Source organism: Cricetulus griseus, chromosome 5 (assembly GCF_003668045.3).
Source record: "Cricetulus griseus strain 17A/GY chromosome 5, alternate assembly CriGri-PICRH-1.0, whole genome shotgun sequence".
Lineage (NCBI taxonomy): Eukaryota > Metazoa > Chordata > Mammalia > Rodentia > Cricetidae > Cricetulus > Cricetulus griseus.
The window spans coordinates 13,505,165-13,531,281 of NC_048598.1; the positions used below are offsets into that span (position 1 = coordinate 13,505,165).

The 26,117-nt window shown below is 49.7% G+C and overlaps 1 protein-coding gene across 1 annotated transcript in view; it reads right to left on the reverse strand.

Moving 5' to 3' along the window:
* Positions 1–23,693: 23,693 nt before the first annotated feature.
* Positions 23,694–26,117, reverse strand: part of Acbd3 (acyl-CoA binding domain containing 3) — a 33,524-nt gene continuing 31,100 nt past the window's right edge. Inside the window, 1 exon segment of the mRNA XM_027418835.2 lies at positions 23,694–25,786. Within this exon segment, the coding sequence (XP_027274636.1) occupies positions 25,575–25,786 (212 nt within the window). The 3' untranslated portion in view covers positions 23,694–25,574.

Sequence of the window (26,117 nt, forward strand, 5' to 3'; positions counted from 1 at the left end):
AGGAGGCTGTTTCAGGCTTGAGGCCCCATGTACTCTCCTGCCTTGAGACAGGGCCAATGCCCTGAGGAGCAACTGCTGCTCCCTGCCTCCTGTCTACTCCTGCTTGTCACAGGCTGTGCTGTCTCCTCTTGAGTCATGGCAGGACACGCACCCAGGCGGCTCAGCTCACCGGGCAGCAGGCCCAGAGGTGTGGAGCCTTGTACTCTGGGAAGTCCCAGCCAATTCAATCTTCTGTTGTTGTATCTGCCCTGCTCTGTTTACTCCCTGAGTGATGGGGATGGGGACACTGCTGAGAGGGGAGGCCCCTGCACCTGGTCTGCAAGTCCAGATCACAGTGACTACATTCAGTTTTGGTCATCATTCAACCACGCTGAATGGCCACTGAGGGGGATGGAGCCCGGAGAGCAAGGCCCTGCCCTACCCAGTGTCTCCGGGATCTAGACTCCCAGAAGAGCCACCGTGTGGACAATTAGGTCACTCTGGCATGGGAAGACAGAGCACAGAGCACTGATGCTTTTGACCCAGAAGTGACATGGGTCACTGCCAGTTGTAGCTGATGGGCCAACGCTTGTCCATTAGTCAGAGGTCGGAGCTGTGGAAGATGGAAATGCCTGTGTGTACTCACTGGGTAAACAAAGCCTGTGCAGCCTGGTTAAGTGCCACATTAGAGACAGGCCAGTTCTTGCCTGGACATGGAAACTGGATGCTGGAGGGTATGGGGACAGGGCAACTTCTTAGTTCATGTGGGACACTGCCCCACTGCTTCAGGGCCACCCTCACTCCTCAGCCCTGGACCGTCTTGGTCCTTCTCCTGTCTCACCAAGGCCCCTGCTGCCCAGGAGCCTCTGCCGGATTCCCCTGACTCCTCTTGGAATGTTCCACCCATCTCTGCTCACTGGACTCCTTAGGAGACATCAAAGGGGAACAGAGCAGGAGTGGGGGACGGCAAACAAAGGCACAGTGGAGATGAAGCAAAATAGCCACATGTGGTGCCACTCAGAGGGCCAGCAGCACCTGAGCAGCCCATGCTTTCGGCCACACACACCGTCTGTGTCCAGGAGCAACAGGCATTCTTCCATGCAGACTGGGTGGAGCTCCCAGTTTGGGACCGGCTCAGCCTGACTCCTGGTTCCTCTGGGGACATGGTGCATGACAGGTGGGAGGCAATGGTAGCTTCAGGGGACACAGTAGGTATGTAACCTCTCCACCTTGGTTCTAGGCATCTCTGGAAACTGGAATGAGAAAGGGCCATTATCTGCTTGGAAAGTTAGCAGAGCTTGGATTGTGTTAGATTTAACAGGGAAGTCTGCACATATACACAAAGGCTCCATCCCTGGGGGGATCCCTGGGGCTAATAGTGGATAGCGAGAAAGGCATCTCCCAAAAGCTGAGATCCCTAGCCACCCTTGTTCCTTATGGACTTGTATCTCCTTTTACATGAAACCCTGGGTTACACACACACACACACACACACACACCAGAATTTTTGTGTACGGGAGATATTCAGGAATCAGGGCTGTTCAGAGTCCCCTTTTGAAGGTTCTGTGCCAGGTCCTGGAACACACATCACTGACCCACTGTAATGCATTCAGCTTTTACCTTCACTCTTCTATTTTTTTTAGAAAGGCTTTCTTTGTGTAACATCTCTAACTGTCCTGGAACTCCAGTTGTAGACCAGTCTGGCCTCACAGAGTTCTCCTGCCTCTGCCTCCCCTGGCACTCGCTCTGGAGATCAGGCTGGCCTCAAACTCACAGCCATCCGCCTGCCTCTGCCTCCCGAGTGCTGGGATTAAAGGTATGCACCACCAATGCCCGACTTCACCTTTAGTCTTAAAAAGCCTAATTAGCCAGGCACAATGGCGCACACCTTTAATTCCAGCATTCAGGAGGCAGAGGCAGGAAGATCTCTGTGAATTGGGGCAGCCTGAGTCAACATAAGGAATGAGCTCCAGGATTACACAGAGAAACTCTGTCTCAAAACCAAACAAAAACAGAAAGAAGAAAAAGAGGAGGAGGAGGTATTGAGAATTTGGGACTAGCCAACTCAGAGGGTTCTATGCCCTCTGCTGGCCTCCCTGGGCACCGTGGTGTACAGATAGACAGACACACAGACAACACACCCATACACATAAAATAAAATGAGAAGAATAAAATTCCCTGGAGCTGGAGTTAGAGGCAACTGTACACCACCCATGTGGATACTGAGAACAAGTAAGACTCCTGCAAGAGCAGCAAGAACGCTCTTAACCATGGAGCCATCTCTCTAGCTCCAATAATAATTAAAAATTAGTGTGGCAGCTGGATGGAGAAATGTTCGTGGTCTGTATTTAGATTTCATCAACTCTACAGTTGAAAAAGCAGATGTCTCTACTATAGTTCTAGACATAATGAAGACTTTAAAAAGCTGAGTCAATAATATTTTTTCAATTTAAATTATTAATTAAAATTAAAAAATGGTTCAGGCTAGTATCCAAGCACTCAGGAGACAGGGGTGAATGAGAGAGAAAGAAAGAAAGAAAGAAAAAGAAAGAAAAGAAAGGGAGGGAGGAAGGAAGGAAGAAAGACTTTGAAACCTAACAAGAGGCAGGCTGATCTTTGCATTCATGACCAGCCTGATCTACAGAGTTCCAGGCCATCTAGGGCTACATACTGAAACCCTATCTAAATAATTTCTGTAATGTCATGTGTTTCATAAGTGCAGGTGGCTGGCTGGTGGTTCGGGGGGGGGGGGCAGCTCAGAACAGGCAGGTTTGTGTGTTTGCTCACTTGTGTCTCCCAGGTGTCCATGCACCCACACCATCTCTGCGTGGAGACCTGTCTGACCAGTACTTGCTCAGCCCTACCCTTGAATGACCAATGAATGCATCAAACCCAGCATGCCCAAAACTGCCCTCCTGAATCCGACACTGCTGGTGGAACCAGCAAGGCTTGTCTTCATCTTAGCTAATTGGCCTGTGAGGCTGGCTTGCTCATTCCCAAGCACGGGATCCCAATTCCAGCCTTAAACAAGGCTACAAGCACAGTTCTGTCTTCTTCCTCCCTTCCTTGAGCTTTCATCGCCTCTGTCTTATTATCTGTTCCACTGCTGTTGTTTTATTATATTTTATTTTTCGAGACAGGATTTCTCTGTAGCTTTGGAGCCTATCCTGGAACTAGCTCTTGTATATAAAGGCCTGCGCCACCAAAGCCCACGTAGCAATAATTTGTTAAGTCAAGGGATCACTACCTAGCTCTCCTTAACTTTGGGCGATCCTCTTGCTTCTGACTTTCAGGTGGGCAGAAGACTCTACTATCCAGGACAGGTGCCCCTGTCGGAAGCGGTGAAACCTGAGACTGGGAACCGCAGCCGCTGTCAGGGGAGTGGGCGGCTGTTGTGTTCGGGTGTTTCTGATGGATCTGTCCTTTCCTGGCAGCTGGGAAGGAGCGGGTGGCTTTGATCACAACTGCTGCTGGGCCAGGGAGTCCTGGAGAGAGGGATGGCGCTCACCTATGGGCAGCAGCAGCAGGGTTGTTTGGATGCTGCTAAGTGACCAGAGACCAGAGAAGTCTATCCTACCCGGGAAGAGGAGCCTCTCCACCCCTCCCCCGCAGGAGGGCAGGGTGGCCCCGGGCGAGCGCGCTCCCGCGCTCCCGCGCTCCCGCAGATGCGCGCCCTGGCGTCGGGACTCCTTCCTTGGGGACCTGGCTTACAAAGGCCAGGCCAGCCCTGCACCGCGGTGTCTGCGACGGGCCACCGAGTGGGTCCCCGACCAATGAACCCCAACTTTAGAGAGCAGTGGCTCCGGGGGTCCCGCGGGTCCCAGGCTCTCTGTCGCCTGCCCCGGGAGGCCTTTTCTTTCTTTGGGCCGACAAGGCGGGGTCATCTACCGCGAAGACGAAAATCTTTCCAGGAAGTTTGTACCTATTAATATTCCAGTTCCTGGCAGCCGCTCTCCGCGCCGGGGAGGGGGCAGGGCGGACCCCGCAGCTGCTTCTACAGCCGAGGCAAGGGGCGGAGGGGCAGCTCCTAGGTCCCCACACCACGGCGGGGGCAGAAACCGCTCCGAGGCTCAACGTGCCGGAGCCCGGAGGTTTGCCCGGAGCGGCGCGCGGTGGGACCCGGAGGATCCCGAGGCCCAGACGAAACCAAGAGCTGGGACGCGGGAGGGGTGTGGGAGAGGGACAGGAGGGATCGGTGCCTCGGGGAGGGGTGTGGGGCAACCCGGGGCCCGCACTTGGGCTGCGCCGCTCCCCCCAAAAGAAAGCTGGTCCGGGAAGCTGGAGCCCGCGGCCCTGGAGAGGTCGGGACCCTGGTCCTGACCTTGCTGTGGTAACACAGCCGCAGGGCGCTGCAGCAGAAATTTGATATTTGAGAGCCTACGGGCTCCTCGCCACCACCTTGCACGACGGCCACTGTCTCCATCACAGACGGAGGAACTGGAGCTCACGAGCAGCCGAGGGACTGGCGCGCTGGAGGTCGTGGTGTGGTCAGCCACCGCAGGGACCCGCTGTGAGCCAGGATCTCCTCCTAGAAGGAAGCGCAGCTGTCCTCCTGCAGGAGCGGCCAGCAGACTCCTCAGCCCCGGGAACCAACCGCAGCACCCACCCGGAGCTTGCTGGATTTGCAGAAGCTCTTTCGGGGCCCAAGTGCCAGCTCAGTCTTTCTGTCTGGTCACATGTGGGACATAAATCACTTTGTCAAAGCACCCGAGTTTGTAACGCCGCTGGGGCCTCTGTAGATAAGCTTTGACTGGAGTGTATGTAGGCTTCTGACCTGGGCTCGTCAAGTGCTAACTGACCCCGAGCAGGAATTAAGTTCCTGTGTTGCACTGTCTTCCTCGGCATTCTAGAGTCGTTTGCAAGGCGCTATGGCAATCTTCCTGCCCACGATGGTTAAACCTTACCCTGTGCGGGGACTCTGTCCACCTCTGTGTGTCCTTCCTGTCCAGCCACCAGGTCACCAGTGCTGAGACATGAACGGACAAAGGTGTCTCAACACCCGCTCCTCGCCTGCCTCCGCACGCACGCAAGCCTCCAACCTTCAGGGTCTCTTGGTAGCCTAGGATCCATGTACACCAGTGGGCCTGAGGGGATGCTGTGACAGAATTTGGTATCTTTTTTGGGGGGGGGAGGGTTTCGAGACGGTTTCTCTGTGTAGCTTTGGGGCCTATCCTGGCACTCGCTCTGTAGACCAGACTGGCCTTGAACTCACAGAGATCCGCCTGCCTTTGCCTCCCATGTGCTGGGATTAAAGGCGTGCGCCACCAATGCCCGGCTCAGGATTTGGTATCTTAAGATAGGATTTGCCAACTAGAAAGTCTTCCCATAGCCCTTCTCCTGAGAAAAAATCCTGAAAGGCCAAGTCCCAAATGGAGTGAGTGTGAGACCCATCGAGGGTGGCCTCTTTTCTGTCTCCTTGGAGTGCCAGGTGTGGAGACCTCTCCTGGACTTTCAACCGTCAGCAGGAGATGCCTTTTGGAACCTAAAGTCCACAAGCATGGCTGCCTCCTCAGCTCTGAAGCCTTCTTCGGGTTGTTTTCCTTCACACCCAAAAGGTACAACGAGGAGAAGGCCCTGTCAAATAAATGCTCTGGGTTCAGCTTGGGTGAGCCAGGAAACCCATTGCCTTCCCTGAAGCCTGCTAGGTTGCTACGCACAGGTCCCTGGGAACAATGAGGTAGCATCAGCTATTTCAATGCAGAGTTAGGCACACAATCCTTGCTAAAAATAAATACAAAGGAAAACCCCAAAGTAGCTAAGCCTATTTTCATACCTTTTTTTTTTTTTTTTTTTTTTCTTGCTTGGGGCTCTTTTGTCTTCCTCTTGTTACTTGGTGGCTGGCTGGTTTTTCTTCCAGGGCCTACCCTGGTCCTGGACATGCAGCCATAGGCAGAAACAGAGGGGAGAAAGGGGACAATCTAAGGACCATTTATTTGAGTGAAATTTACATTAAGTGGGATGATGGACCCCTTTCAGAGAGAGACTTGGGGGAGCTCAGGGGTGAGGATCTCCCTCCCCCTGAGCAGCTCTTCTATGGAGAAAGGCTTTATTTATTTATTTTTATCTTATATACATTGGTGTTTTGCCTGCAAGTATGTATTTGAGAATCAGATCCCCTTGAACAGCGGTTACAGACAGCTGTGAACTATCATGTGGGCACTGGGAATTGAACCTGGTTCCTCTCAAAGAACAGCCCACAGTGCTCTTAACTGCTGAGCCATCTCTCCAGTGCCTGGGGAAAGGAGTTTTGTAGAGCAGGGGATGAAGCATGCCTCACCCCATAGCAGAGGACAAATCTGAGTTTCTTTGGGCTCCTGGGGGCATCACCTCATCACTTTAGAAACAAAAGTGACAAATTGTGAGGATGACCCCTCCCTTTGTGTGATCTATTGAGGGGCAGTAGTGCGGATTTTCTCTGCCAGCCTCTCCCCCACTTCTGAGGACCTCTGACTTGGCCAGGAGCCAGAACTGCTCCCATCACTGGCTTGTTGAGGGAACTTGGGAGTTCCACTCCTGCTGAAACACGGCATTCTCGCTTTTCTTGTCTGTCTCACTGCTGCTGAGCCCACAGTGCCTTGGCACCCGCCCTGGGAAGACAGAAGTGAGCTTCTTCTCCCGGCGGGGAGGGGACCTGGTAACCGGTTAACGATGGCAATATCCTAGGTACCCTAGGCTGGAAGAGTGCGAGTTAACTGGGAGCAGAGGGCCCAGCCTGGGCAGGGAGCTCCCTAAGGATGAGGGAGGCCCCAGCTTCCCTCTGTGTCCCCTGTCCTACTCAGTGGGTCTTTGGGCTGGCTCCCGCAGAACACTGCCCCATCTGCTATTTTCCCAAGGATTTGGGTGTCACTCTGTTGTGATTCTCCAGCTCCAGCTTATGTACTTAAGTATTTATAGAGATTTGGGTGGGCTAGAGAGTTGGCTCAAGGGTTAACAGCACTGGTTGAGCTTCTAGGGGACTCGGTTCAATTTGCAGCACCCTGGCTGCCCGCAAGTGTATTCACCTCCTGCTCCAGGAGACCAGGAGCCCTCTTCTGGCCTCTTCCGGTACTGCATTATGTCGTGCATAGACATACAAGAAGGTAAAAAAATAAAAACATACACACATAAGAAAACATTTTTTCACCGGGCATTGGTGGCGCACGCCTTTAATCCCAGCACTCGGGAGGCAGAAGCAGGCGGATCTCTGTGAGTTCGAGGCCAGCCTGGTCTCCAGAGTGAGTTCCAGATAGGCCCCAAAGCTACACAGAGAAACCCTGTCTCGAAAAAACAAAAACAAAACAAAAAAAAAAAAAACACATTTTTTTTTTGTGTGTGTGTATCGGAACTCGCTCTGTAGACCAGACTGGCTTTGAACTCAGAGATCCACCTGTGTGTCTACAGACTGTTGTAATTAAAAGGTGTGGGCCACCACTGCCCAGAATTATCTTGTTTTTCAAGACAGGGTCTCATGTTGCCCAGATACGCACTATATTGCTGTCGATGATCTTGAAGTTGCAGCCCTCTTGGCTCTACCCCCAAGTGCTAGGAATACCCATGTGTACCACCGCACCTGGCTTTTTTTTTTTTTTTCTCTCGAGACAGAGTTTCTCTGTGTTGCTTTGGAGCCTGTCCTGGAACTCGCTCTGGAGACCAGGCTGACCTCAGATTCACAGAGATCCACCTGCCTCTGCCTCCCGAGTGCTGGGATTAAAGGTGTGCGCCACCAATCCCAGCACGCCTGGCTTTTATAATGACTTTGCCTACATACCGGTTGGGTAAGCTTCACAGTCACATAGTTCAGAGTTCTTTCTTTGTGGGGCTGGGGTGGAATTCAGGTCCTCTTGAATGCTAGGCAATCAGTTTACCCCAGAGCCGAGCCCAGCAGTTCATACTGTAAAAAGGCAGAAGGGAGCCAGCCAAGGGTGGCGACCATACTTTTGGTTCCAGCTACACAGGAGGTTGGGTCCTCAAGAGCTTGAGACCAGCACAGGGCAATGGAGCAAGCCCCAGCGTTTGGTGGTGGTATCTTTTGCACTTTTGTTTGTCTCTGTTGGTGCACCCATGTGCCCTGGCATGTATGTGTAGGCAGGAGGATGACCTGGACATCAGTTCTATCCTTCTGCCGTTTGAGTCCAAGGGATCAAACTCAGTCCTCAGGCTTCATGGCGCATACTGCCACCCACTGAGCCATCTCACCAGTTCTGGTCATTTGCATTGTTTTTATTTGTTTGTTTGTTAGTTTTGAGACTAGGGATCTTTCTCTATGACCCAGGCTGGCCTTGAATTTGCTACAATCCTCCAGCCTCAGCTTCCCCAGTGTCATTCCTCCTTTAAGGAAGTTCAACAAGATACTGGCACATGGTAGGCAAGTGCTCCACCAAGTCTAGATCCTGGCTCATAAGGAAATCAAAGGGGCAGAGGGGCATTTGGGGACAACCGGAACCACCCTTGCACCTCCACCCCCAGCATCTGACTGGCTGGATCTGGGAAAACAGGCTCTGTTCAGTGTTCCAACTGAGAGGTTTTGCCTCCCAGATATACAGAGAGCATTTCTACATCCATGGGTCAAGTAAGCACCTGCCAGGGACACCTCCAGCCCCAGGACAGGAGGGGACTGCCTCAGGACACTGGCTTGATGGCTCAGAGCAATGACAACCAAGACTGGAGGAGGAGAGGGTTAGATTGGGTCCAAGGGTGGGGCTAGCTGGCCAGTACAACTACTGATGGCCTCACTTCATCAGCTCATGTCTGGAAAGCCAAAGGCTCTCTTTTCTTGGGCTAAAGGGAGTATTGTTTCTCTTCTTCCTGGGCTGCCCCAGCTCTCTCTTTGCCACCAGACCAACTTAAAACCTCAGCAGTTAGAAAATACTTGTTCTGAGTTTCATTGTCCCCACAGCTACAGAGTTCTGAGGGCCCAGCCCTGTCCCCTGGGGCAAGGGCTCTCACCATTTGTCACTCACAGTTGTGCTGTGAGTGACAAAGCGGTTGTTAGTATTTGTGGGGAACTAGGTCTGAGCAGGGGCCTGTCCTCTCTGGATGGGTCGGAAGCTCTGGTGCTTAACAGGGAGGTGAAGGAAAGAGACCACACACAAACTAAATAAAAATGTACAATTTTAAAACATTTATCTTTTTTTCATTGTGCGTGTGTGTGTGTGTGTGTGTGTGTGTGTGTGTGTGTGTGTGTGCGCGCGCGCGCACATGAGTACAGAGGCTTCAGATTCTCTGGAGCTAGAGTTACAAGCAGTTGTGAACAGCCTGACCTAGATGGTAGGAAGTAAACTCAGGTCCTCAGAAAGAGCAGCAGGTGCTCTTAACCACTGAGCCATCTCTCCAGTGTGCGTGTGCCTGTGCCTGTGTGTGTGTGTGTGCCTGTGTGTGTGTGTGTGCCTGTGTGTGTGTGTGTGTATGTGTGTGTATAAAGGTACCCAAGGAGCCAAAAGAAAGTGTCAAAGCCCTGGAACTGAAGTGACAGCCACTTAATGGAGGTACTAGGAACCTAACAGGAGCTCTGCAAGAGCAGCAAGGTCTGAGCCGTTGCTCCAGGCCCCCAGCCCCGCCCCCTGCTCTGCCCAAGTGCTGAGGGTCCAACCTGGGGCTTCACACATGGTAGGCGCGTGTTCTACATCTCCAGCACCGGCCCGCTTTGCTTCCTTTGCTTATTGTCTTCACATTTACTTATGTGTATGTGTGTATGCATGTGTCTGCACAACATTCGTGTAAAGGTCAGAGGACAACCTGAGGGTTCTCTCCTTCCACCATGTGAGTATGAGGATTGCTCTCAGGCTTGGTGACAAGTGCCCAGGCAGAGTCAATTTACCAGCTATCACCTTTATTTTGAGATAGGAGCACACTAAGTTGCCCAACCTGGCCTTGAACTGGACCTGTTGCCCAGGTAGGCCTTGAACTAGAAATTTTCCTCTGTCTCCAGAATTGTTCATGTGATAGACCTGTGTCACCAGTGATATTTTCTCAAGAAAGGTCCTTCACAGGCAATTTGGGTTCAACTAGCGAGACCAGATTCCAGAAGTGAAGGCTTCATTTGAGTCTCAAGTTCCCTTAGCTTTTCTTAAGGCAGGGGAATTCTCTATAATACCAAAGACTGCCACCTCCTTCCAAGTGCTAACTTTCCCCTCTCATCTCCTCAGTCACTTTGAAAGAATTTACAGGCCGCAAATGAACAACCATGGTTTCTGCTGATGGCCAGGGAGGTTGGGAGAGGATGGCCTGAGCAGGTGTTTGGTCCCTTGGAGGCTGAGCAGCCAAGGTCCTCTAGCTTCGAGGGCCCAGAGAGGTGCCCCACAGGGCTGAGTGTGGGAGGAAGGGCTGGGAAGTACTCCTCACGCTGAGCAGACAGAAGCCTGAATCTGGGAGGCTAAAGGACCATTACAAACCACACAGATCAGTCACAGAACCCTACTTAAGGAGTGGAGGTGGAGGCGAGCTGTAGGAGCCCCGGGCCAGGTGGAACAGAAGCTTGACTCTGTGCTAGAGTGGATCAGAGGGACCAGGAGCCACCCAGGCCCAGGGCGCCTTTGCGGTACACAGAGCTCTACCTGGTAGATGACAGTTGGCACTGTCCTAGCTTCCATTGCTACAACGCCTGAGCCAGTCACCCAGTAAGAGAGAAGGCTTCCTTTGGCTCACAGCGTCCCATGATCAGTTGACTCAGATGCTCCAAAACTCCACTGTAATGGTCCATCATGGGAGAAGGGTTCGGTAGATGAAAGCCAGTCACGGCTCAGGGAAGAGGGGGACGGGATCCCACTACCCGATTCTCAGCGCCCAAATCACCACCCCCTCTTAATGGTTGCACAACCTCCCAGTGGCACCAAACTGGGACCAAGCCTTGCATACATGGGGTACACTAATTAAAACGACAGCAGCTCTGTAGCACTTTCACCAGCGTAATTTTTACAGAACAATTACATCCAAATCCCTAGCTAGCCTAATGGGAGAGTGATTTGCCTGCATCTTATTCGCTGAGACATTTTACATTTATTATTATTTTTTCCCATGCAGGTTTGCGAATGGGCAGGACAGAATTCTTACTGAAAAGAAAGGGGGCAGGGCAGAATTCTTACTGAAAAGAAAGGGGGCAGGACAGAATTCTTACTGAAAAGAAAGGGGGCTTCGGATTGTGGTTGCCATGCGCATGAACAAGATCTCAGTCTGGGGAGAGGAGTGCACTAGGACCTGGAGGCTCCCCACTCCCACCGTCTTTGAAACATAAAAAGCCCTTGTTAAGTCCCTGCAGGGAGCCTCCAAGGGTCCCCAGGCCACCTCTACTCTACTGCCCGCTGGAGGGAGCCTCGGAATCGTACCCCATTATCCAGGCGGTGCTGGCTGTCACAGCCAGAGACCTAGTTCAAGTCGGGCCAGCGCCTGGTGGAGGTCACACAGTGACCCAACTGGGTTCTGGGCTGGTGATCCCTGTTGGTTCGGGTCCTGGAGAGGGCCATCACGGTGGCCCCTCCGCAGAGCCAGATCACTGGGTCACCCTGCCCAGGGGCACCGTGTGACCAGGCCGGGTCTGATCCCCCCCCCCGCAGCGCCCTGGCCCGGGTCCCGCGCCCGGGGCGGAGGTCCTGCTCGTGGCGGCGCTCGTGCGCCCTCTGGTGGCCATCTCGGGAGCCTGGGGCGCAGGGTCCCCAGACCGCAAAGGGCGGGGTGACCCAGATCCACAGACCCACAGAGTCTCCTTGTTTGCAGAAAGGAAGCATGCTTTCGTTGACACTTAAGTTCCTGGAAGCCGCTGGGGAACACCTGGGCCACCAAATGGGCGAGGAGTGCTCCCGAGGCCTGTGCCCTGGGAGGAGCGGGCGGGGAGCGCGCAACCATCGGAAATGGTGGCTATTGTGCTGGTGTCGCAACCTCCTACTCCCGAGCCGTGGACCCGCCACTGGATGCCGCACATCCTGGGTGGGAGGCCTGAGGCCAGCAGGCCGAAGTGGAAGAGCCCCTAGTCATTGCAGGGGACACGGACGGTGGCTGATCCTCCCCCTTTCAAATTCTCCTTGTTTTCCGAACTTATCAGAGGCTGCAGATCAACACAGACTCGGTTCTTAGGTTCTTGCCTGGAAATGTGACCCGGACACCGCTGTGCTGCCCTGGCAACCTGGGAGGGCCGCTCTACCCAGGCACAATCTTGAGCTGAGATCCTTAACCCAGGCAACTTCCCCCGTGCTGCAGCGGGAGCCGCAGGAGAGAGATGGGAGAAGCTGGGGTGGGGGTGGGGGTGAGGGTGGGAGTGGGGGTGGGGCTGGCCTTAGTCCTGGTTCTGCTGGGGACCTCTAAGGAAGGGAGCTAGGTGGGGAGCCTCAGCAGAGTCCCCTCTACAGTACCTGCTGCCTGATGGAGTTGGCCCTTAGCTCCGGCTGGGCGGGGAGGATGGGTGGTTTGAGTCTGCAGGAATCTCGAGGCCTACAGAGCAAGGAGAGTCCCAGGGAGGAGCAGGCTTTCCTTCTGCTTTGTATGTCTGGAAAGAAGGTTGGTTAGGTGGGGAGGAATGTGAGGAGGCTGGGTAACGCATAAACAAATGGAGTTTGTCTTCAGGGTTTGGAGGCTTGAGGGGGTCTAGGGAGTGTAGCTCCACTGGTAAAGTACCAACATGCAGGAAGGCCCCTCAAGTTTGAGCCCCGGGGTGGCGTAAAACCAGACACGATGGTGCACATCCGTAATCCCAGCACCGGGGCAGGTGGAGACAGGAGGATCAGAAGATCAAGATCAAGGTCATCCTTGGTGACAGTAAGTTCCAGAGCTAGTCTGGGCTATGTGACCCTGTCTCAAAACCAAACCAAACTAAACCATTGTTGTAGAGGGTGGGAAGGCTGATATCAAGGCCTGGTGGGATTTGGTGTCTGGGGAGGCTCTGTGTCCCCTCCTATGGTGACACTTTATTGTTGCTTCCTTCAAGGGAAACATGTTTGTCCTCACACGGAGGGAGGGGGTCCTTGACAAAAGGCCACTTCCTCCAACCTCTGACTCTTCTATAAGGATCCCAATCTACTGGGGAGGGATCCTCGAGAGACCACCTGACACTGTGGAGCTGAGACACCAGCATCCAAACTGTAGTAGTTTCCTGAGGAGGCAGCCCCTCTGAGCGCCAGCATTTAAAGTGACAGTCACGCCCCGTAAGTTTGTCCAAGCATATACCATGATGAAATGGGCCAGGCATGTGCACTTCTTCCAGTTATCTCTAGATGTGCCTGCTGGAGGAAAAGTGGCCTCCCACTCAGCGGGAGTGTCTCCTCTAGATCAAATGGTTGGTCCTTGGCTGTTGGTGCTCTTTGGGGAATCTTTAGTAGATGGCACCTAGCTGGAGAAAGTAGGTTATTTGGGGCAGGTGCCTTTGAAGGTGATACAGAGTACCTGTCCCTTCTTGTCCCCACCTCCATTTACCTAGATGTAAACAACCTGGTTCCCACACCCTGCCTCGTTGTTGAGATGCTCTGCCTTCACTGGGACCAGACTTGATGGACTAAAGGACCGTGGGTGGAAATCTCTAAACCATGAGCTAAAATATGTCCTTTACCTGCCTTCAGATGGGGTTTCTCTGTATAGCCCTGGCTGTCCTGGAACTCACTATGTAGACCAGGCTGGCCACAGAGATCCGCCTGCCTCTGCCTCCCAAGAGCTGGGATTAAAGGCGTGCACCACCAGTGCCCAGCCAAGTCCTTCATTCTTTAAGTTGTTTCCATCAGGTACTTTCTCACAATGACACAAAAATATTCATCACAGTCTGCAAAGCCTGGGACAGCACAGGTGGGAGCCACTGAGCTTCCTGGGTCCCCATTTACCCAGAGGACACACACAAAACAATTGTCTCCCACTGCATGGAAACTGCTTTCAGTGAGTCACATCCTGACTACGTGCTGGTCCTGATGCTGCTCCTGCCGTGCAAGCACTGCTATCTCGCTTATGTGGCCTATGGCCTTTTATGCTGACCAGGTGGTGTTACTCACTTGTAACACCAGGAAGGGCCACGCACCTGGCTTCAGCTCCAGAGGTCTGGGCATTGAAAGCTGAGCAGCTCAGAGAACTGCTCAGAACTCCAAAGAAAGTGTGGATGGCACTAGGTATGATGATGCCGCCCTTAATCCCAGTACTCAGGAGACACAGGTAAGCAGATCTCTGTGAGTTCAAAGCCAGCTTGGTCTACACAGTGAGTTCCAGGAGAGCAAGGGCCACATAGAGATGCCCCGTCAACAAACAAACAAACAAACAAACAAACAAAAAACCCACAAAGAATAAAAAGTAAATAAATCCGAATGGATCCATGGAAGCACTGTGATTTGGAGGGAGAGAAAGGAGAGACAGTGTCATAGCTCAAACTGGCCTGGAACTCACTATGTAGCCCCAGTAGCCTGGCACTCAAGGCAATCCTCCTGCTTCAGCTTCCTGAATGCTGGGATTACAGACGTGAACCACCATGCCCGGCTTACATTATCCTTCAGTGTGACTGGTAGAAGTTCCTCTAGGACAGGGTTAAGGTACCACAGAATGGACACCAGCATTGGATGGACATTTGTGCTGTTTCCCTCTGCTGCATCACGGACACCAGAGACTCTTTGCTGTTTGTTTTTCGAGGCAGGATCTCACGGTGTACCCAAGACTGGCTTCAAACTTTCCAACCTCCTGCCTCCGTCTCCAGACTACTGAGATTACAGGTGTGAACCAAAGCTCATCTTAGGTACTATGTTGTACAAACATTTGAGTGCAGGTCTGGGGCCTGGGGGGCAGTGGCTCTGTCTGAGGCTGTGTTGGTGCCATCTGCAGGTGTGCTGATTTGGTGTTGGCCAGGCAGCTGGCACTGTGTGATAAGCTGGGTGCCAGTGAGAGACTGGGCTTTGGACTGGGGGCTCAAAAATTCAAAGCACAGCACAGTGTGGTAGCATCTTGTACTTATACCACTCCAGAGGCTAGGCTGGGCTATATACTGAGAGCTTGTTCAGAGAGGGAGGGAGGGGGAGGAGAGGAGGACAGACCTGACCACTTACTGCCAACCCCGAAGGTCTGAGTGGAATGCCCAGGACCCACACGATGGAAGAGAGAACAATCCCCTGTAAGTTGTCCTTTGACCTCCACTTACTCAGTGGTGAGTGCCCCTACCCCACATAAATTAATGAAGATTTTAGAAAGGGAAACAGGGCAGAATGTAAGACCAAGTAAGTCCTTGCATGTCCAGATATGTCCACTAGGTGGAACCAAAGCTAACAAGATCGCCTTCCCCGGCGGCCTCCCAAGAAGAGCGAACAGGTCTGACCCCTGGGCTCCTGAAGACCGGGATGTTCTCTCCGAAACCTGGCTGAGCCGCATACAATTAATTCTGAGAGGTTGAGACTTGGGGAGTATGGCGGCTGCAGATGGTCACACTGGCTGTGTCCCGGCCAGAAACGGGGCTGGAATGCAGGTTGTGGCACAGACTGCAACAGCCCAGGAGAGCTACAGCGTCTTTCAAATCTGCACAGGTTCAGAGAGAGCTCCACAGAGGAGGGGCAGGAATATGGGCGCCACTGTTGACCTCTGCAGAGGAGCCAGCAGCAGCCGCAGAAAAGAAAACGCAGGACCAGCTGGAAGACCTGCCATGTCGGGCATGCAGGCTCAAGGATGACTCTACAGGTCCCTTGCCCCAAGTGGAATGTGCTGGGCGGGAAACTGAAAGACTTAAGTGGACACCAGGCAGGGTACAGTACTGAGGCAAGAAATGACTCGAACTCCTTTAAATCCTCATCCACATAAGGGCCTATCTTTGTCTTCGTGTATCTAGGAAAGGAACAGCAGCAGCAGTCAGTCACTAACTGCGGAGCCCCCCACCCCCACCCCGACCCTACCCCACCCCCACCCCCTGGCTGCAGGGCCACATCTGTCCCACTCCCAGCATCTAAAGGTATCTCAGGCTCCAAGTACCAGAGAGCAGGTTTGCAGAGCACTAGCTGCAGTCTCAGTACATCCTACAATGTATGTGTCCCAGAAAGGAGGGGCAGAGGAAATAAACGGATGCTGGCAAACTGAAACCAGTGATAGTGTCGCCAAAGACGGCAGCACCCTCTCTTCCACCTCACGCACTTCTTACAACATAGGCCGGGCAGTCCTCCACAGACCCTGGAATCTGCTTCCTCCCCTTGGACCTGGGAGTTCGTGACTCAGCTGTTTCCTGATGGCAGTGACCCGCGTCTGAAGTCCATCGACCTGGGAGCACCTGTGCAACTATCAATAGCCAGAGACACCCAAGGTTTGCGTGAGGGGCTCGGAACAGGAAGCAGGACATGGGACTGAGCCGGCCGTGCTGGCCTTGAGCCATGGAGCTTACAAAGCAGAGCAGGGATGAGCTCTCCCAGGCCATGCTGCTGCCGCAGATTCATGAGTGAATCTCGTTAAGATACTATTTTTATTTCTCATTTTTCAGGTGGAAATTGTTTCACAACACCTGCACTGATTAATTCTTGTTAATTTGACAAACTACAGTCACGGGGAAGAGGGAACCTCAACTGAGGAGCTGCCTGACAGACTGACCTGTGGGCGTGTCTTGATTGAAGATGGATGTGGACTGTGGCACCACTCGCAGATGGCCCTGGGTTGTATAAGCGAGCAAGCTGAGCAAGTTATGGAGAGCAAGCCAGTAGGCAGTGGTTCCTCTACTGTTCCTGCTTAAGATTCCTGCCTCGCTTCCCTTGCTCATGGACTGTGATGTGGACATGTAAGCCAACAAACCTTCTCTAAGTCGCTTTTGCTTATGGTGTTTGTCATAGCAACAAAGAGCAAACTAGACCGGAACCCAATAAAACACAAGACCCAAAGTTCCTGGTGGCAAGCCATTTCTGTTTGCTTGGCACTAGAAGGTTTCCGGGACTCCAGACTTCAGAGGGGAGTGGTGGTACACACCTGTAATGCAATCACCGCTCTCCGGAGGGCGAGGCAGGAGCTACAGAGCAAGACCTTTTCGGCTCCCCCCGCCCGAAAGACTTTCAGTGCCTCCAGTGACAGAATGCTAGACCAGCTGCACCAGGCAGTACCAACAAAGAGGGCTCTCAAGTTCAAGGGTGCACCAGAGACGCCTGGGGGCTTTCAACACTGCAGGCAGTGGTCCCACCCCAGAGTTTCTGGTTAGGTAAGGGCGGGGTCTCATGTTTGGAATTTCTAACAAGCTGGCCTCTGTTGACTGAAGCACGAACTTCCAGAAGGACTGGTTTCAAGCAATGCTGGGCCTGGTACCTTCCAAATTATTGCTGATCCCAGCATCTCCTCTGGGGCTGCCCAGCGGGGTTGCTCAGAACAGGGGACAGCAATGTCCTTTTATTGTTAACCAAGGAAAAGTCTCAGGCCTTCCAGAAAAGGTGACTGTACCCTTTGGCAACAAGGCTCATCCCAGAAGAGCCTTGCATTGGTTGAGTTGAGAGCAAGCTTCAGGGGGTCGTGCCCAGAAGACAGCTGCTTTGAATGCTTCAAGACCAGCCTCTGGGAAAGGAAACCAGTGGCTGGAGTTTTAATTCTAGAAGCTGCAACCTCCATTTTGAGTTGTGGGGTCGGAATCAAGGGCCAGGTGCATGCTGGGCACAGGCACTAGCCCTGGGCTTCCTCTTTTTCTTTGCTTTTGTTGAGACAGGCTAGCCTTGGACTTCTGATCTTCCTCCCCTTAGTTCTCAAGTCCTGGGATTACAGGGATATGCCACCGAGCCTGGCCCTTGCTTCTTCTTCTTCTTTTTTTTTTTTTCTTTCTTTCTTTTTTTTTTTTTTTCCGGAGACAGGGTTTCTCTGTGGCTTTGGAGGCTGTCCTGGAACTCACTCTTGCAGACCAGGCTGGTGTTGAACTCACAGAGATCCACCTGCCTCTGTGTCTCTCCGGTGCTGGGTTTAAAGGTGTGTGCCACCAACGCTGGGCGCTCATGCCCAGTTTTAATAAGTTGTTATTGAAGGTGACAGAGACCCTGATGCAAGCTGCTCCCAGGCTGTGGGAAGCCTGATGACATCTGTCCCCAATTCAGCACCTAGTTACACACGCAGGCTGAGGCACGAGTAACAGGGGCAACAGGATGACAGTCTGTGGCTGTGCAAACCCAGCTGACCTTTCACACAGCTCAGGGCCGATGGCACCCCCGCAGCCACCTGTGCCACACTAGCCAGACCCTTTAGCAGCTTTCCAGGTGCCAAAGTCTACTCTAGTTCCTGCTAGAGAAGTGACACTCCTTGCAGGGGAGGCAGCCACCTTTCTTGTTGGAACTGGCACTAGTCAGTTTATTGTAGCAAGGTCCAAAGGGAGGAAACGGCCCACATGCCCACATCCAGCAGCAGGGTTCTGGGGACCTCAACAGCCTATTGAGGGGTGCAAAGGCCGAAAGAGGCACCATCCTCCCCCATTTGACTATTTTTATTGTTTACTGGCTGCCAGAGTGTTTTACACATACTTCCTTCAACCTGCCAGCGATGCATTGCTCATTTCCTAGATGATCAGAGGTCACAGGTCAACAAGAAAACAGACTACCTCCCCTGGTGTGTGGGGATGGTCAGGGTTAGGGGATGGTTTTCTCCCACATCAGGAGGGCTTCTCAGAAAGCTCAACCAGTTGAAGTAGATTTTTTTTTTTTTTTTTTTTTTTTTGAGATATGGTTACACTGTATAGGCCTTGCTGACCTGGAATTCACTCTGTAGACCAGGCTGGCCTGAAACTTAGAGAGACTCGCTTGCCTAGTGCTGGCATTAAAGGTGTGCATCACCGCCACCCAGCTATTTTTTTTTTTTCTGAGACAGTCTTGCTACGTGGCCTTGGCACACAGTAACCTGAGTAACCCAGGCTTGAATTCATAATTAATGATCCTCCAGCTGCAGAGGATATTTTTGGCCCTCTTCTTACCCCCTTTTCCCTTCAAGATAGGGTCTTACTCTGGAGTTTTTGAAACCTTGGTCGTGGTATCATTAGAACAATTGAACATTGACAAGGGGAGGGAACCTCTTCTTTAACTCCAGCCCTAGGAGACCAGACTTCCTCTTCTAGCCTAAGGGTACCTACACTATGGCTCACATAACCCCACATAGACACACACATCAAAAAATGAAAGTAAGCCAGATGGTGGTGGCACTGGCCTTTAGTCCCAGCACTTGGGAGGCAGAGGCAGGTGGATCTCAGTGAGTTCCAGACCAGCCTGGTCTCCAGAGAGAGTTCCAGGACAACCAGGACTGTTACACAGAGAAACCCTGACTGAAAACCATAAAAAAACCAAAAAAACCAAACATGAAATTAAGCCATTAAACTGGGTGTTGATGGCACACACCTTTAATCCCAGCATCATGGAGGTGTAGGCAGGCAGATCTCTTGTGAGCTCCAGGACAGCCAGAAGTACAGAGAAACCCTGTGTGGTAGTTTGAATGTAACTGGTCCCCATAATCTCACAGGGAGTAGCACTACTAAGAGGTGTGGCTTTGTTAGAGGAAGTGTGTGCCTGTGGGGCGGGCTTTGAGCTGTCCTATGCTCAGGATCCCATCCCCAGTCTCAGTCCACTTCCTGTTGCCTGCAAGATGTAGGACTCTCCGCTCCTCCACTAGAAAGAACTGTATCTGCCTGCACGCTGCCACGCTCCCCTCTGAAACTAAACTGCCACCACCACCTCAATCACATGTTTTCATGATGCCTCCTCACAGCACAGAAACCCTAACTTTAAGACACATTGTCTTGAAAAACAACAAAATAACCCCAAATTAAAATATATGTAAACAGACAAACATCAATCTAACAGTATAGAAACACATACATACAGAAATAAGCAGGCCGGGCGTTGGTGGCGCACGCCTTTAATCCCAGCACTCAGGAGGCAGAGGCAGGTGGATCTCTGTGAGTTGAGACCAGCCTGGCCTACAAAAGCTACTTCCAGGACAGCCTCCAAAGCCACAGAGAAACCCTGTCTCGAAAAAACAACAACAAAAAAACAAACAAACAAACAAAATAAGCAAAAATATATACAGGAATAAAAACTAACAACTTAAAACATCTATGCACACACACTAGAATTGGGAAATGTTTTTAGACTTTTTTGTGTGCAGGTGTAATCAATCGTGGGTGCACGTGCCATGGTTTCAATGTGGAGGTCAGAAGACAATTTTCAGAAGTTCTCCTTCTACCCTATGGGTAATGGGGATTGAACTCAGGTCCTCAAGATTGGTGGCAGGTGCTTTTGCCCACTGAGCCATTTGCCAACCTTGTAAACTACATATATTATTTATTTATTTATTTGTTTATTTATAGATTGTTTATGTGGCCCTGGCTATCCTAGAACTTGCAATAGAGACCAGTCTGGCCTCAAATCCACTGAGACCCACTTGCTTCTGAGTAATGGAATTTTTTTTTTTTTTTTTTTTGGTTTTTCGAGACAGGGTTTCCCTATGTAGCTTTGGAGCCTATCCTGGCACTCGCTCTGTAGACCAGGCTGGACTCGAACTCACAGAGATCTGCCTGCCTCTGCCTCCAAAGTGCTGGGATTAAAGGCGTGCGCTACCAACGCCAGGCCTGAGTAATGGAATTTAAGGCACGCATCACCCAGCTTAAATTCAATTAAACATAATAATATCCTTTGAAATTATTCAATTGATGGCTCAGTGGTTGAGAGAGCTTACTTTTCTTGCACAGGTTCAGGTCCCATAAGGGCAGGTCACAACTTGTTCTAGTGGATCTGACACCCTCTTCTGACCTCTGTGGGCACCATGTACACATGTGGTGAGCGCACTCCAGAGCGCGAGCGCGCGCGTGCATACACACACACACACACACACACACACACACACACACCACATGCTTAATTGAAATGTGTAAAGGACACAGGGAATTTTCAGGAGAGGAAATTCAATCAACAGAAGGAATGCTCTATTCTATTAGTAGTTACCAGGCAAACAAAGTGGAATTTCTTTCTTTCTTTTTTAATAATTAAACTTTATTATTATTGTGTGTGTGTTTGTGTATGAGGGCATATACATGCCACAGTTCACATGTGGAAATTAGAGGACAACTTTGTGGAACGTGGATTTCTCCTTCTACCCTCACATGGGGTGGGTTCTGAGGATGAACTCAGCTGGTCAAATAGCACAGCAAGAACCTTTACCTGCTGAACCACTTGAAAATTCAAAGTTCCAAATACCTTCTGAGCACTGATGCACAAGTGGAGAAAAATCTGTAAGCAATCTCACTTGATGAGTTACAGTCAAATGCAGGCAGACTCCAAGTATTGAATAAAACTTTTCTTCAGGCTTCGAGTATAATGTGCATCAAACAGAAATGACTATCATGCTCATATTCAGGCCTCAAGACATCTCATAATATCTACAGAAACATTCCAATATCTGAAAAAGCCTAAAACCAGACACATTTGTGTTCCCAAGCATTTAGGATATTGGTTATTCGACCTGTATTTAGTATCTGTAAAAGTTTTCCAAAACAACCTGGAATTCCTTTAGAAGAGATTTATTGTTAATTACATGCATGTATGTGTTTGCACCAGTATGTTCACAGGTGGATGGACGCCCAAGGAGGTCAGAAAAGACCACCAGATTCTCTGGGATTTGAGTCATAGTTGTGAGCAGCCTGATGTGGGTGCTGGGCACTGAACCCCTGTCGGTCCACAAGCTCCATAACCTCTGAGCCATGTCTGTAGCCCCTAGTTATACTTTAGAGTTAAAAATAATGTGTACATCATAATCCAATGTGTGTGTGGTTATTCAGAGACAAAGCAAATGTTTCAATTTGTACTTCTAAATCATATTGACTACATACACTCAGCCAGGTGCAGCCGTTCATGCCTGTGGTTCCAGAGCACAGGAGGCTGAGGTAGAGGGAACATTGTGCATTTGAAGCCAGCTTGGGCTACATAAGGAGCTCCAGGCCAGCCTGGATTACAAAGTAAGAACTTGAACAAAAAGCAAGGCAGTGTCAATTATATGGCAATGCCAGCCCACTTAATTTCCTGTACCAAATTAAGTACATGATCAAATAATTCAAATAGTTAATTCACAGCTCACAGGTGTATCTTTATGTATCCTCATAAGATTAATTCAACGGCTCGAAAGTACCATGTGACCTCATAAAAATGGAGGTAGTTTAGTGCACCTACATTTTATCATAACTGGAAAATATGGTTAAGCACTTGGGAACTGCCAGAGCAATGAGATGAAAGCAAGAGAGCAATAATTTACTCTAAAAAACTAAAAACAAATGAAGCAAACAAAACAAGACAACCCAATTCAGCAAAAGGACTGCAAGCAAGTGCATGAGAAACGAAACAGGAGGTAGAGATGCTCAGTGGTTAGGAGCACTGGCTGCTCTTCCAGAGGACCTGGGTTCAGTTCCCAGCATCCACATGGTGACTCCCAGCTGTCTGTAACTCCAGTTCCAGGGTGTCCAATGCCTCTCTGGTCTTTGCACCAACTAAGTGGGAACACGGTGCACAGGCATACATACAGGCAAAACAGCCACACATGAATAAATAAATTTAAAAGTCTAACACTGGCTGGGTGTAGTCTTACACATCTATAATCCCAGCACTCCGAGGGTAGAAGCAGGGGGACAAAGAATTCATGGCAGCATGGGTTACATAGTAAGTCCGAGGCCAGCCTGGCCACACACCAACATCCTAATGTCTAATACTGGTTCATTCACATTTTAAAAAGTTGGCGAGCCGGGCGTTAGTGGTGCACGCCTTTAATCCCAGCACTGGGGTGGCAGAGGCAGGTGGATCTCTCTGAGTTCAAGACCAGCCTGGTCTACAAGAGCTAGTTCCAGGACAGCCTCCAAAGCCACAGAGAGGAGAAAAGAGGGACGCTTGCTGTTTCTCCTTCTTTAAATATGAGTCTCCTTGCTATGTCACTTCCTGTCTGGATCAGCACTTCTCTACTACATTTCATAGAATCCTCTTTGACTCCTAGTCCCGTCTAACTTGCTATCTCATTGGCCAAACAGTATTTTAACAATCAATAAGATAAACATACACAGAAGTACTTTCCCCATCAGAGAAACCCTGCCTCAAAAAATAAATTAATTAATTAAATTAAATTTAAAAAAAGTTGGTGACTAGAAGTGAATTAAGATTTGCTCTACTCCTAATAGATACACTGGCATACATTTTTAGGTTGTATTAAAAGCTTTGGAATGAAGCAAAGATGGTCTGGGCTGCTGTAGTGTCACATTCTAATCTGCAGAGACAAATGCAGCCATTTATGATCTGGAAGCAGTCACTTCTCCTCTTCTGTAAGGTGAGCACTAAAGATTAAAACTCGGCCTCCAAAGTAAGCAGCTACACAACAGCTCCCCTGAACTGTTTTTGGGTTTGACACCAAGGTACACCACATGGCTTAGGGATCAACGTAATCAGCTCACTCAGCTCCAAATTTCAACAAAACAAAACAACCCAGAAACAAAAACCAAACAAACCCTAGTACCTTGCATCCAGTGTGGTCTTAAGCTCTGTAACCCTCTATCCCAATGAGAGGCCACACACCCCAGGAGCCATTATAAAACACACTACCACCCCCCACGTCACAGCACAGGCCACACCTCAGGGCAGCTCTGGACAGGAACTGTCTGAGCTGGTCATCTAGGATGAAAAGCCAACACTCCTTGTCAAGTCTGGACAATTTAAAATCCATTGTAACTCGAAGGGAAAACTAGCTGACCAGAAAGAGTCTGGTAATCTTCAACTAAACAAACAGAAAAGACCATCTAAGGCATTTCTTAATTCTATCTAAATGAAAAAAGACAGTTAAATGATTCAGGGAATTGTATTAATAGAAACATCAACAAGTTACAGATAAACATTTTAATTGATTAAATATATTACTTTGAGATCTTTTTGAAATCGCACTTGAACGGTACTAATCAACAGCCAAAGGCGATAAAAAAGTTTAGAACCAAAAATGTTCAGCTATGAACAGGTGACAGAGACTGCTATGTAAGTGACATACACTGCTCCCAAGAACAATATTTTAGAAGATAATTTATCTTAACATGTGCAAGGACAAAACTGTAATCAAAGGCTGAAAGAAATATATATTAGTGCCTGCTTTTTAAAAGTTTATTTTACATTTTAAATACAGTATTTTTCTCATTAAAAAAAAATCCTAACTCTGTGGTTTCTATATATACAGAAGAGCTGTGGGGCAGCCTAATGAATATTCTGGATGTAACAGCATAGACATTTGACTACTTCTGGATCAAAATTCAAAAAACACAGATTAAGCACTGGTTAGGAGAAAAAAAATCCAGTTTCTTAATAACCAAAAGAGAACAGAGTTAAATACCTATAAAACCAGGCATTAAAAACAGAAAGAAATGCAGCTGACAAGAACCTCAAATAGTGTGAATGTAGTGAACTGTGCACACTGCAGCTAGCCAAGGGGACCCCTGGTGGAAGTAGTCTGTGATGTCAAAACTAAACCTAAGTTTTTCAGTGACAAAACAACACAGGCATATATTGTCTCTGTCACTATTTACCTATCCCACGCCCCCCTGTATACTTAACCACTTATACAATTAGAAACAATGAATGTGGATTTGTTCTCCTAAGAAAATCAAAGATGTCCCTTTTCCCACCAGTAAGACACACTACAGATTAAAGCTGTAACATTTAAGCATGGGCCTGTGCATTTCCAATTTTCTCTAGTATGTAATTCCAAACTGGGATCATGGAGTCTGTGCCCTAATAATAAATAGGAAGGAATTTGGACTGTCCCTGGCAGTGATTTTCTATTAGTGCAAAGGTACTCCTCAAATGCTGAATTACATTAAATGATTTTGCATACTTTAATTCAGTAGGTGCCAATGTGAGCTCATAAAACTCCTGGCTGTATGCTTTTTACACAAAAGAAGTTCAATTTGAGATGTTTCACAAAGCTGTATCAAAAAACCCCCCCAAAAAAAAAACCCCAAAACCACCTAGTTTTGTTAGCAGTAGTGTGAACGGTAAGTGGACGAAAAGGCCTGAGAGTCTGAGGGACCTGGGAGGAAGGATGCTGAGCTGTCCTATGTATCTTTACGTGTCAATTATCTACTGAGTTTGAATAGTCTAAGTTTAACATTCTCTCAGAAAATAATTCTCTGTAACATAACTAACTAAATAGCTATATCCAAAGCAAAAACAACCTGGATCACTCAGGTAAGACCAAGTTGAGGCCATTTCTTTTTCTACTATAATCCGTGAAGTCTTGAGTTTTTAAGTTTCAAATTGTTGAGCTTCAGTCAAAGCTGATGTAGACCACAACAGCAGCATTCCCAATAGCGCTGTATCTGTGGGCTCTGGGAGAACACATGGAGCAGACAGCAATGGACTAACCACCAGCCAGGTCGGGTCAACGCTGGGATGTTTATTTTGGAGACTGAATATCTAGCACGTAGCTCACGTAACTCCAGTATCTACTAGTGGCTCTGTTGGTCAGCACCCAAGGGCTAGATGAGTCTTCTGAACTGCTTTTAACCTCAGAGCATCAATGCTAAAAAGTCTCAGGAAATCTTGGTTCCCAGCAAGAGTTCACAAACCATCAGAACAAAATCAAGAAGGTAAACACTGACTCCAATGCGTCATCAAAGTCAAAAGAAATTAATGTCATCTTCTGTCTAACCTTAGACTCCAGGCTCTGTAACATCAGCTTTATCTAGTATAGTAGACTCTGTAGTAGACTGACTTGGACCTCCACAAGGAGTAGGAGTTATCAAACTTGAGGAGATACACCCCCCTCCCTGGATACTGGTGGCTGCCAGCATACACTTCCTCATGACAGTCCCGCCGGTACACAGGCACAATCTCATCCAGCAGAGGCTTGTTGGCATTCTTTTTGGCTTTCTCTTCACAAGTGACATTTTCTGTGAGAAAGAGGGAAAAAATAGACAAAAGTCAAAGGATAGATCCAGGAAAATCACCTTACTCATCAAGCATTGAAACTGCATTCTCTAAGAAACTGTTAGGAATTAAGTCAGTCTCCAACTCTGCACGTAGGCATGTATTAGCCATTTGAGTGCCTGACCCCACTATGCACAGGTGCTGGGCTCTGGAGTCCAGTGACAGACATCAGGTAGGGTAACAACCTGTACCCCAGTCCTTTGGGTTTTATCACTGTTCACATTTCCCAGCCTTATTTTTCCCACACCATATCCATCCAATTCCTAACTCCCACTTACATAAAACTATCTTGCT